At 45.6% G+C, this 12,932-nt stretch overlaps 2 protein-coding genes and 1 long non-coding RNA gene across 4 annotated transcripts in view; all 3 read left to right on the top strand.

Annotated features, from left to right (window-relative positions):
* LOC122544340 (chloride channel protein ClC-Kb-like) overlaps positions 1–1,161 on the top strand; it is a 71,459-nt gene extending 70,298 nt beyond the window's left edge. For both annotated transcript variants that reach the window (XM_043683535.1, XM_043683534.1), the window contains one exon: positions 726–1,161. In XM_043683535.1, the coding sequence (XP_043539470.1) occupies positions 726–845 (120 nt within the window). In that variant the 3' untranslated portion in view covers positions 846–1,161. The remainder of the gene's footprint in view (positions 1–725) is intronic.
* A 3,879-nt stretch (positions 1,162–5,040) lies between these two features.
* LOC122544341 lies at positions 5,041–6,088 on the top strand. The gene is made up of 2 exons (XR_006310322.1): positions 5,041–5,482; positions 5,748–6,088. It is a non-coding gene; the product is annotated as an uncharacterized LOC122544341 (long non-coding RNA).
* Positions 6,089–12,827: 6,739 nt separating this feature from the next.
* Positions 12,828–12,932, top strand: part of ufsp1 (UFM1-specific peptidase 1 (non-functional)) — a 9,458-nt gene continuing 9,353 nt past the window's right edge. The window contains exon 1 of the mRNA XM_043683532.1: positions 12,828–12,921. The gene's annotated coding sequence lies outside the window, so the exon portion shown is untranslated. The remainder of the gene's footprint in view (positions 12,922–12,932) is intronic.

The raw sequence follows: 12,932 nt of genomic DNA, 5'->3' as shown, positions 1-12,932 counted from the left end.
TGTCCCCACCAGTACTGTATACCCGTGTTAAACAGTGACACATCTGTCCCCACCAGTACTGTACCCGTGTTAAACAGAGACAGACCTGTTCCCACCAGTACTGTACCCCAGTGTTATACAGTGACAGACCTGTCCCCACCAGTACTGTATCCCAGTGTTAGACAGGGACACCTCTGTCCCCACCAGTACTGTACCCCAGTGTTAGACAGGGACACCTCTGTCCCCACCAGTATTGTACCCCAGTGTTATACAGTGACACCTCTGTCCCCACCAGTATTGTACCCCAGTGTTATACAGGGACAGACCTGTCCCCACCAGTACTGTACCCCATGTTATACAGTGACAGACCTGTCCCCACTAGTACTGTATCCCAGTGTTAGACAGGGACAGACCTGTCCCCCCCGGTACTGTACCCCAGTGTTATACAGTGACAGACCTGTCCCCACCAGTACTGTACCCCAGTGTTAGAGAGGGACAGACCTGTCCCCACCAGTACTATACCCTAGTGTTAGACAGGGACAGACCTGTCCCCACCAGTACTGTACCCCAGTGTTATACAGTGACAGACCTGTCCCCACCAGTACTGTACCCCAGCGTTATACAGTGACAGACCTGTCCCCACCAGTACTGTACCCCAGTGTTATACAGTGACAGACCTGTCCCCACCAGTACTGTACCACATGGAGTGCTGCTACTCGCTGTGACTCCCTTGTGCTTCTCTCCAGCTGAAGGCAGCGGTTGAAAGCTGTGTGAAGGGGACTTCTACCAGGGGGAGCTTTTCCAAGGAGGAGGACCTGCCTCAGAATATCACCCTGATCCACAACGAAGGTGCCAAGGAGAGCTGAAGGCTAAAGGAGCGTGGCAATGCCTGGATGTTGGAATCTCCCTCCAGCCCTGCCTTGATTGAACACTGCTAGAGTGATCACTTTGCCTTCCCATTGACAGGAGCCACTACTGAAAAAGCCAGAGAAAACCATGTTGCAAATGAATCTGTCACTCACCTCTTGCATTCCACCCAGCTGCCCTCTCTCCACCCCTGTTCCCCCAATGCTGTGTCTGGAATAGAATCATAGTTTCTCTACGGAGTGGAAGCAGACCATTCAGCCCATTGAGTCACATCAACCCCCTGAAGAGCATCCCACCCAGACCCATTCTCCTACCTTATCCCCGTAACCTGCATTTCCCATGGCTAGTCCACCTAACCTGCACATCTCTGGACACTATAGGCAACTTAGCGTGGCCAATCCACCCTAACCAGCACATCCCTTGGCACTATGGGGCAACTTAGCGTGGCCAATCCACCCTATCCTGCACATTCCTGGACACTATGGGACAGTTTAGCACGGCCAATCCACTCTAACCTGCACATCCCTGGACAATACGGGACAATTTAGCACGGCCAATCCACCCTATCCTGCACATTCCTGGACACTATGGGACAGTTTAGCAAGGCCAACCCACTCTAACCTGCACATCCCTGGACACTATGGGACAGTTTAGCAAGGCCAATCCACCCTAACCTGCACATCCCTGGACGCTATGGGCAATTAGTGAGGCCAATCCACCGTAAACTGCACATCTTTGGATTGTGGGATGAAACACTGGAGGAAGCCCACACAGACATGGGAAGAGCACGCAAACTCCACACAGCGAGTCTCCTGAGGGTGGAATTGAACCCGGGTCCCTGGTGCCGTGAAGCAGCAATGCTAACCACTGAGCCACGGTGCCGCCAATGTCACATCTCCCACTTCACCCCTCCCCTGTCAACAAGCATGCCTTTGCCCGTCGGAATCTGAGCTTTCCTCCCTCCATTCTGTTGGAGATGCTGCTAAGATGCAAGATGTTGTTGTAGTGCTTGCTGTTCTCAGTCTCGCCACACGGTGACACTGTTTCTCCATCCAGCTCTCGATCAAAAGTGCAGCTAAATTCTATCATTGAATTCGGTAGCGACTCTCTGCTGGATGGGTTGAACAAAAAGGAAATCGTTGTGGTTGTTGGAGGTCAGTTGGCTCCATCCCATTGCTGCAGGAGTTGCTCAGGTTGAGGTTCCATCTTCAGCTTCTCCATCAGCGGCCTTTCCACCAGGTCTGAGGGTGGGTACCTTCGGCTGGTGATCACATGCAGTGTACAGTTCCATTCCCCAGTTACAGGAGCACTCCACGTCCACAGGGGGCAAGACCTGGTCAATATCCTGGCCTGGACTGATAGGTGGCCAATAACATTTATGCCACACCTGTGCTGAGGCAATGCCCGTTCCCAGCAAAAGAGAATCTAATCATCGCCCCCCCCCTCGACATTCAATTAAAAATCACACAACACCAGGTTATAATCCAACAGGTTTATTTGGATGCACTAACTTTCAGAGCGCTGCTCCTTCATCAGGTGGTTGTTTAACCTGATGAAGGAACGGTGCTAGTGCTTTCAAATAAACCTGGTGTTATGTGATTTTTAACTTTGTTCACCTCAGTCCAACACCGGTACCCCCCAGGTCTTGACATTCAGTGGTATGGTTGTCCCAGAATCCTCGACTCTCAACGGGGCTACCATTGACCCAGAAACTGAACTGGACCAGCCATATAAACACTGTGGCTACAAGAACAGATCAGAGATTGGTAATTCTGCAGTGAATAACTCTGATTCCCAGTCCACTATGCCTGTGTCATATTGACCTTCTCACACAGGTAACAAACACCCCCACAGAAAGTTGGGAATTTAGACTTTGTTTTGAGGGGGTGGGAGGGATTTTTTGATTCAATGATCAGTCCAGGTTTCAGGATAGGATTTCCAAATGATGGCATTGTGAACTGCGCATCCAAATTGTGCAAGACTGAGCTGCAAGCAGTCATGGTGGATCATGTAGCCATTCGGCCCATCGGACCTATGCAAGAACTTTCTAATTGCAGTTTGGCAAACCTTCAATTGGCTGACTGCTGAGGTGAAGGGTTATGAGGAACTGTTGTTGGAGTTTAGAAAAATGGCAGATGGTTTTATTGAAATGCATAAGATTCTGAGTCAACTGGACTGGGTAGATGCTGTTTCCCCTCGTTGGGAGAGTGTACCACACTGTTTTCAAACAAGGAGCCTCCCATTTGCGATGGAGCTAGAGGAAATTTCTTCTCAGAGAATAGTTAATATTATTGTTTCATTTGTTCGGGAGATGTGGGCAATGCTGGCTGGGTCAGCACTTATTGCCTGTCCTAATTGCCCTTCAGGAAGTGTGTGGTGAGCTGCCTTCTTGATCTTCTGCATTCCTTGAGGGCTAGGGATACCCAGATAGTGCTGTGATGGAGTGACGTCCTGGATTTTTAACCCAACAATGGTAAGCAAACATCAAAACAGTTCCAAACTTCTCCTTTGTGGAACCTTCTGGAGTCTGGTTGAGGCCGAGTCATCGGTTCTACTCAAGGCTGAATTAAACAGATTGTTGCTGGTCAGGAGTTTTCAGGATTTATGGGAGGACAGATGGGAAAGTGGCATTGAGGCCACAATCAAGTGAGCCACGATCATATAGAATGGCGGAACAAGGGACAAAATGGCCGTCTCCTGCTCCTATCTTATACAGTCTTAACGATAAATGAGTCCCTTACTCGTTTCCCTTACTCTTGCTGGTCAACCCTATGAATTGTCATCTTTTTTGCTGACTGGACATTGGTAGTTTTGAGGGGTTCAGGAAATGAATTGCCTCAGAATTACAAAGACTTGGTAGCCACAGTATTGATATCCAGTTCAGTTTTGGTGATAGATTGAAAGTAATTGGTAGAAAAATCAGGGGAGATTTGAGAAGAAATCTGTTGAATTTTGGAGATTGTTGAAGGACACTGTTGTTTGCATCACCAGTTGTGGTTAGAGTGAGTTTTGTAATAACTTTTAAAATATAAATTGACACTTTCATGCGTTAGAAAAGCCTTTTACTGATTCAGTGTTAGCTTTCCTGTATGGATTCCCAAGATCCTTGAAGGTAGTGGTGGGGCAAAAGGATTTTTAGTTGTTTCCCGGAGTTGACATGCAGAGGGAATTGGTCACAACAACAAATTAATGCTTTCTGGTATGGACCCCTGATACAACTGCTCTCAAAGGAGATTTATACGAATGGTTTAATTAATCTAACTGCCAAAATTGTGAATACAATGCTCACCAACCCCGTTTTCAGTAAGGCTTTTGGTGAATTGAGGGCCAGCTCACTAGTACATCTGTTGACAACAGTGTGCCAACTGATGACTAAGAGATAGGTAGAAAAACTCACAGCAGTCAATCTATTCTGAAGTCTGTTTATTTCCCAGAGTTAATTAGTGGGATGTGGGTATTGTTGATTAGGCCAGAATTTGTTGCCCATCCCCAATTGCCTCTGGAAAAGGTGGTAGTTAACTGTCTTCTTGAGCTGTTGCAGAATGCGTGGCACTGTTAGGAAGGGAGTTCTGGGACACTGAAGGGTGGTGTGTGGCTTGGAAGGGAATCTGTCATTGCTGGGGCTCCCATGTATCCGCTGCTGTTCTCTCTCTCTCTAGGTTGTAAAGTTGCAAGTTTGGAATTTGGTATGGAAGGAGCTGTGGTAAATTTCTGCAGTGCATCTTGGAACTGGTGCACGCTGCTGCTATTGTGCATCGGTGGTGGAGGGAATAGATGTTTGTGGATGTGGTGCCGTACGAGTCGGCTGCTTCATCCTCGATAGTCAGAGTCATAGAGATGTACAGCACAGAAACAGACCCTTCAGTCCAACCCGTCCATGCTGACCAGATATCCTAAATTAATCTAGTCTCATTTGTCAGCATTTGGTCATATCACTTGAAATTCTTCCTATTCATATACCCATGCAGGCGCCTTTTAAATGTTGCAATTGTACCAGCCTCCACCACTTCCTCTGGCAGCTCATTCTATACACGTACCACCTTCTGCCTGAAAAAGTTGTCCTTTAGGTCCCTTTTAAATCTTTCCCCTCTCACCTTAAACCTATGCCCTCCAGTTTTGGACTCCCCTACCCTGGGGAAAAGATTTTGGCTATTCACTCTACCCATGCCCCTCATGATGTTATAAGCCTCAATAAAGTCATCCCTTAGCCTCCAACACTCTAAGCAAAATAGCCCCAACCTGTTCAGCCTCTCCCTGTAGCTGAAACCCTCAAGTCCCAGTAACATCCAGGCATATTCCTGACCTCTGTCTCGTAGATGGTGAGAATGATGGGCTTCTGGGGAGACAGGAAGTCATTTACACGCTGAAGGATTCCCAATCTTTGATTTGCACATGTAGCCACAGTATCTATGCAGATGGTTTAGTTACATTTCTGATCAGTACTAAGCCCCTGCCCAATCCCCAAGACGTTGATAATTGGAGATTCAACAATGGTAATGCTGTTGAATATCAAAGAGATGAGGTTACTGTGATTCGTGTTGACAGTTCTTTTGCCCGAAACGTCGATTTTCTTGCTTCTCGGATGCTGCCTGACCTGCTGTGCTTTTCCAGCACCGCTCTAATCTAGTTCAGAGAGGTCAAAGACCCCCGTTCCAGTGCCTCCACATCCTTCCTATGCAGATGGTTTAGTTACATTTCTGATCAGTACTAAGCCCCTGCCCAGTCTCCAAGACGTTGATAATTGGAGATTCAACAATGGTAATGCTGTTGAATATCAAAGAGATGAGGTTACTGTGATTCATGTTGACAGTTCTTTTGCCCGAAACGTCGATTTTCTTGCTCCTCGGATGCTGCCTGACCTGCTGTGCTTTTCCAGCACTGCTCTAATCTAGTTCAGAGAGGTCAAAGACCCTTTGGCCCATCGGGTAAGCAGCGGTCACAAACAAAACCACATGCTAGAGCAGTCTAGACACCTTACAAAAATGTAAGTCATGACAGTAACTGCAGCTAAAGCCATCCAGTAAAAGCAGGATAGTTTTTCCAGTGAAATACAGCCAGTAGGGAATAGTTACATAATACATAATCTGAGTGTAGATTCAATCCCATTCCCGACAGCAGTGGAATTCCAGGAATGATTGATGCCAATTAGCACAATCTATCATTATAATTACCTGCCTGTTTTATAACCTGGAGATGTACAAGACCCTGATTGGTTAATAAAGATATATTTAATTATGTAAAACGATATTGGTTTAGCTGTTATTAAGAAGATGAGCATTGTTCAATTTTCCATTAAATAGTGAGTGGTTTAATTAAAAGAAAATTGCAATCTGGAATAGTGTGAAATAAAATGGATAGGAAGGACCTGTTTCCCTTAGCTGAGAGAGTCATTAGCTGGTAAATTTTTAACATCACATGGGAGTTACTGGCTGGGCCAACATTTATTGCTTATTAATCTCTAATTGCTCTTGAGAAGGTGATCGTGAGCTACCTTCTTGAAATGCTGTAGTCCATTTGGTACAGTGCAGCTAGGGAGTGAGTCCCAGGATTTTGATGCAGTGACGGTGAAGAAACGCAATGTATTTCCAAGTCAGGATACTGTGTGGCTCAGAGGGGAGCTTGCAAGGGCTGGTGCTCTGCTGCCCTTGTCCTTCTGGATGGTAGAGGTTGTGGGATTGGAAGTTGCTGCCAAATGAGCCTGGGTGAGTTGCTAAAATGCATCATGTTGATGGTACACATTGCTGCTACCATGTGTCAATGGTGGATGTGGTACAATCAAGTGGGTTGCTTTGTCCTGGATGGCGTTGAGCTTCTTGAGTGTTGTTGGAGCTGCATCCATCCAGGCAAATGGAAAATATTCCATCACACTCCTGACTTATGTCTTGTGGATGTTGGCCAGGCTTCCAGAAGTCAGGAGGTGAATTGCCTTAGAATCATGACACTCTAGTCTACTCTTGGTAGCCATAACATTTATGGGGCTGGTCCAGATCAGTTTTGGTGATAGATTTAAAGCAATTTAATATAAAGATTAGAGGAGATTTGAGGAGAAATGTTTTACTGAGAGGTTGGGGATCTAGAAATCCAATGTCCAAAAAGATGATTGAGGCTGGAACACTCACTGCATTTAAAAAGTTCTTAGATATTCACTTTCTGTGCTCTAACCTATAGGGATATAGTTAAAAATCACACAGCACCAGGTTATAGTCCAACAGGTTTATTTGGAAGTACCAGCTTTCAGAACACTGCTGCTTCATCAGGTAACTAGGAGCAGCGCTCTGAAAGCTAGTACTTCCAAATAAACCTGTTGGACTATAACCTGTAATCTTTAAGTTTGACCACCCCAGTCCAAAACTGGCTCCTCCACATCATGTCTATAGGGATATGGGAGCAAGGCTGGAAGTTGGGTTAGGCTGGATATCCTCTGCCTGTGCCTTACCTTTTCCATTTTTCCATACTTACAACTAGAAAATCACGAACATGCACAACAACGCAGGAGGGAGTGGGTGGGTTGGGACAGGATGGATAGAGGAAGCTAAGTAAGTTTTATCAGAGTGGGTTTGATGTAAAGAATCCTTCTCAATGCGAGGTGTTTGCCTGATTATCATGTTCTCAGTCATCTCGACTCCATTTCTAAGCCTGTGCAAATCATGTTTTATTGTCCTTTTGCAGGTATTACATTTATCTGCCTCCTATCAGTCTGAGCACAGGACCAGGTGTAACCTCTCAAACTGCTCCCCCATTCACTGGTTGATCTGCACCCTAACTTTATCAACACAAATTAGCTCCTCGTCCCACAAAAATCTATCACAGTTCTGCACAGGATCTCTGGTAGTGGAGGAGGCCATTCAGCCCAAAACATCCTTGCTGGGTTTTTGTGCTCCACTTGAGCCCCTCTCAGCTTCCCACATTTAAATCTGTTACACTAATTCTAATAATGAACTAGTCTCCTTGTTCCCTGAAATGCAACTAAGTTATTTGCCTCAACCATTTCCTATGGGAATGAGTGCCACAGTTTTACTAATCACTAGGTTTTCCTTTAGTTCCAAAATATACTTTATTCATAAATATAATCTCCGTACATACACACACACACACACACACACACAGAGTCACTGAAGCAGTTTGGTTCTGTACAGTAGAATATGAGGAAACAAATAAACATTGGAGTTTGACTCCATCCAGTAAACAAACTCTTTTACTTGTGCAAGATTAGACTTACATATATTTGAGGCATGCTTCAATAACTGAACGCACACCCATTCAATTTTGGCTGAAAGATCTCAGGCGATGGTCTTTGGCCACTGTGCCTTGTCAGCGGCTGCCCCAGACCTTATCTACATCAATGGAGCTGAGGTGGGGATGGTCGAGAGCATCATATTCCTAGCAGTGACAATCACCAACAACCTGCCCTGGACTGCCCACGTTGATGCGATGATCAAGAAGGCGCAACAACCTCTTCTTTCTCAGGAGGCTAAGGAAATTTGGCATGTCCATAAGGACCCCCTCCAACATTTACAGATGCTCCACAGAAAGCAGTCTATGTGAATGCATCATGGCTTGGTACAATAACTGCTCTGCCCAGGACCGTAAGAGACGACAGAGAGTTGTGATCACACAAGCCAACCTTTCATCCGTTGACTTCATCGACACTTCTCGTTGCTGTGGTAAGGCAGCCCTTAAAAACCTCTCACACCCCAGTAATAATCTCTTCAAGCCCCTTCCATCAGACAGAAGATATAAAAGCTTGAACATACATAGCAATAGGTTCAAGAACAGCTGTTATTAGTCTTCTGGATGGACATCTCAAAATTTCAAATCTCATGTTGATTTTGCTTTTTGTGCACCTTCTTTGCAGCTATAACTTTGTATTCCTTGCTCTGTTCAATCACCCCATGACCTTGGTGTCTTTGTATGAAAATGATCCGCTGTACTGCATGCAAAACAAAACTGTTCATTGTACTTTGGTACATGTGACAGTAATAAATCAAATCAAATTGTAGTGTGTCCCTCAGCATGTAGTCCTGGACCCTGGAAGATGCCAGTCTGCAACACCCAGTTAGGGTCAACTCCTTACTCTGGAAGCAGGTGAGGACAGTAGATGCTGGAAATCATAGTCACAAAGTGTGGTGCTGGAAAGCACATTCCTGATGAAGAGCTTTTGCCCGAAACGTCGATTCTCCTGCTCCTCGGATGCTGCCTGACCGGCTGTACCTTTCCAGCACAACACTCTTTGATCCTTTGCTCTGAATGACGAACAATTTTTGGGTGGACCAAAGAATGGCTTTCACCAAGTTGATGGCTCTCCAGCCGTGCTTCCTGGGGAAACAACGGTAGAGCACGGAGTCCTATGTCACGGAGCAGCTCGGGACAAACCCTGACAAAAACCACTGCATTTCTTTCCAGGTCTGTTTTGCAAAGGCACAGTCCAGAAGGAGATGTGTGACAGTCTCTATCCACCATCCTCCACCCCCCCTCCCCCCCCCCCCCCCCCAATCTCCAACAGCCACTTTGAGGGCAGTGCATGGTGGCACAGAGTCTGGGCATAAATGAAGGATCTCACAGGTAGTGGCCTTCTCACCACCAGCCAAGCAATGGTACCTTTTGGATGAGGCTTTATGTCAAATGCTCAGGGAACATCCCGACAGGATCCAGCCTCTCCTCTTCCAACAACGTCTCGAGGATGCTAGGTGCTGACTACTTCCTGATGGACTTATGGTCAAAGGTATTTTGCTTTGCAAATTTCTCCATGAAGGTCAGGTGAAACAGAACTACTTCCAGCATTCCGCAGCAATGAGGCCAGACCCATCCATCACAACACTGGGGACAGGTAAAACCTCAGTACGTAGCGACACTTGGTATGTGCATACTGAAGGTCTATGTTTGGCTTGATGCAGCTGCATGCAGAGGTGGCCATCAGGATTTTTACTTGTCTCTGGCAAAGGGGTTTCTTCTGAATTACACAACCAGGCAATATGGTGGTGTACTGGTACTGTCCCTAGGTTACTAAAACCAGTGGCCCATGCTAAGGCTCTATGGTCATTCAGTCAAATCCCAACAGAACAACTACTGAAATTTAAATTCAATTTATAAATCTGTAATCGAAAGACAGTTTCAATAATGGTGACAACACTATTGTCATAAAAAATTCATGATATTGACTAATGCCTTTTAGGGAAGGAAATCTGCCATCCTTGTCTGGTCTGACCTAAATGTGACTCCGGATTTGCAGCAACATGGTTGACTCTTAACTGCCCTCTGAAATGATCCAACGAGGTACCCACTTGAAGGGCAATGAGGGTTGGGCAACAATTGCTGGTCTTGCTAGTGATGTCAACATCCCACAGTAGTCCCAAGGGAGTTTGCTTTTTATTCTATCTCATATTGACGACCTTGAAGGGTCACGCTCCCCATCTTCTCGCTAAACAGATCTGCTGTCATACATACATTTCTGGCATTGTTCTTGTAAATCTTCTCTATGTATTCTCCAGTGGCTCTTTATGCTTTCATAAGATGGTGTTAGGGACCAGACCCCCTCAAAATATGTTAAGAAGGTAGGCTAGACCCAAACATTTTGATATTTTTACAGGGAAATGCGAAATGCCATTTTCCAGATGCAATGCGACTAGTCCAACTTCTCCGTGTTAAGCAAAACACAATTTATTTTAACACTATAGTTAAAATACAAACAAAGAAAGAGGAATTTTGAATAACTGTATCGGAAAACTTAACAGACATATGTACAGTAACTATTACTAATTAACTGTTCTAATACAGTAACATCCCACAAACACAGCCTTTGGCAAGAAAGAAAAAAAAACAGACACAGATTCTCACATGCAGTTCTCCAATCTAGGAGAAAAAAAAAACATCAAGAGAAAATTCAGAGACAGGAGCAACCAGGAGACATTCACTGAAACTTCCAACTCCGTTGAGATCCCAACCAGCTGATGAAGGAGCTGCGCTTTGAAAGCCTGTGCTTCCAAATAAACCTGTTGGACTGTAACCTGGTGTTGTGTGATTTTTAACTTTGTACACCCCAGTCCAACACCGGCATCTCCAAGTCATAAGATCCCAATAGCTTCTGATGTTACTGAAAAAACCAAAATCCAGAAATCCTAATCTGTGAGAGCTGGCCACACCAATTCAGGTTGTTTAAAAAAAACAAGGCCTCCCAAACTGTTTAGTCGTTCTGGTAGACTGCTCCACAGCTCTGGCTTACAACCACTCTTCAAAAAAAAATCAGGACAAAATAACGTTTTTAAATTCACAGCATCATCACAATGGCAACCAGAACTCCATTCACAGCGTGGACTAACCAAGGCTTTATACTGGCTTAGCAGAGCCTTCCTAATTTTCAATTCTGTCCCTCTGGAAATAATGAGTCAAGAGGGTCAGGCAGCATCTGAGGAGCAGGAGAATCGACATTTTTGGCATAAGCCCTGACGAACATCAATTCTCCTGCTCCTCGGATACTGCCTGACCTGCTGTGCTTTTCCAGCACCACACTCTCGACTCTGATCTCCAGCATCTGTAGTCCTCATTTTTTCCTCTGGAACTAACACCGAGTGTTTTGTTTTGCGTATTTTATTTATGCTCTTGCCAAGCTGTATGTATGTTTATATCTGAAATTGAACACATATTTAAAATGGTTAATTGAGCTAAAATCTAACTCTTTATGCATTCTGCATTGGCAACACCCAATGGGGAAGGTGTGTTATATAACTTGTCTATTTCCGCTTTAAGATCCTCAGATTTAATGCCTGATTGTGCTGAGTTAGCCAATCTCTGCTAGTAAGGCTGTCTGCATTGTAGATTCTGAAGTTCCCTCCACACCTCTTGAAATTCTCGAGTCTACTTGTGATGAGAAGCAAATTTAATGCCTATAGTGAAAGCAGAATGCTGTGGATGCTGGAAATCTGAAATAAAAACAGAATGTGCTGTAAAATCTCAGCAATGTTCCAAGTTAGATCTGCCTCTTCTTTGGAGCTGCTGTTTTTCACATTTTAGAAGTTTAATGTCTGATTTAAAAGAGGGCATTATGGAGTATCACAGCCCTCCCTCGCGAGTTCACTTTGGTGTTAGACTGCTGCATTGGCATAGAACTGGTCAGTCCTTTGATGTGGCAACAACTTGTCCATCCCTTGCATATTTAAGGCTTAGGTAGATAGATTCTTGGCCATTCGGGAAATCAAAGGAAGTTGATGTGAGGACTGTCGGATCAGCCGTGATCCTATTGAATGGTGAAGCAGGCAGGAGTGGCTGAATGGCCTCCTCCTGCTTTTATTTCTCATGGTCTTATCACACTTATGTTCTTATCACTGTTACTCCTTCCAAAGTGAATCACCTCACACCTTTCCACATTAAATTCCATTTGCCACCTCTCAGCCCAGCTCTGCAGCTTACCTGTGTATCTCTGTAACCTACAACATCCTTTGTCACTATCCCCAAGTCATCTGACCTTAGTGTCATCTGCAACTTTACTAAACAATCCTTCTATGCCCTCATCCAGATCATTTATGAAAATGACCAACAACAGTGGACCCACAATAAATCCTTGCGGTACCCCACTAGTAACTGAACTCCAGCATGAATATTTCCCATCAACTACCACGCTCTGTCTTAACAGGCGGCATAGAAAGAAAGGGAAGCCAAAGTTCCTTTGTTCCCAATAGCTCAAGAAGAGTCCTGGCCCCACAACCCCACCCTGGAGTGTTGTACAGGTTGGCATGAAGAACCCAAGTCGATGCCATCATTGAGCCATGGACTGGCCTTCTTTGTTGAGAAGCAGGAGTGCTAGGTGAGTGGAGGGTGGGGGGATATAGGGTTGGGTCAGTGAGTGTCACACCCAATGCAATGATACCCCTGCACGCCCGTGCGGTGCCATCCCAAAGGAGGAGGAGCACGAGGAGGGCATTGGCGGGAAACGACAGCCAAGCGTCACGTGGTACTCCTCAGCTGGGCGCTGACGGTGACGACGTGGCGCAGGGGCGGGGCGGGGCGGAAGGCGAGTCACGTGAGCGCGCGGCCGCCATTTTATCAGCGGCACCGGCGGCGGCAGGAGAATGGAAATGCGAGGTAAAGGAGCT

Source organism: Chiloscyllium plagiosum, chromosome 48, assembly GCF_004010195.1.
Source record: "Chiloscyllium plagiosum isolate BGI_BamShark_2017 chromosome 48, ASM401019v2, whole genome shotgun sequence".
Classification (NCBI taxonomy): Eukaryota; Metazoa; Chordata; class Chondrichthyes; order Orectolobiformes; family Hemiscylliidae; genus Chiloscyllium; species Chiloscyllium plagiosum.
Note: the sequence above shows the minus strand (reverse complement) of the source record. Positions and strands in the feature narration are given on the sequence as shown.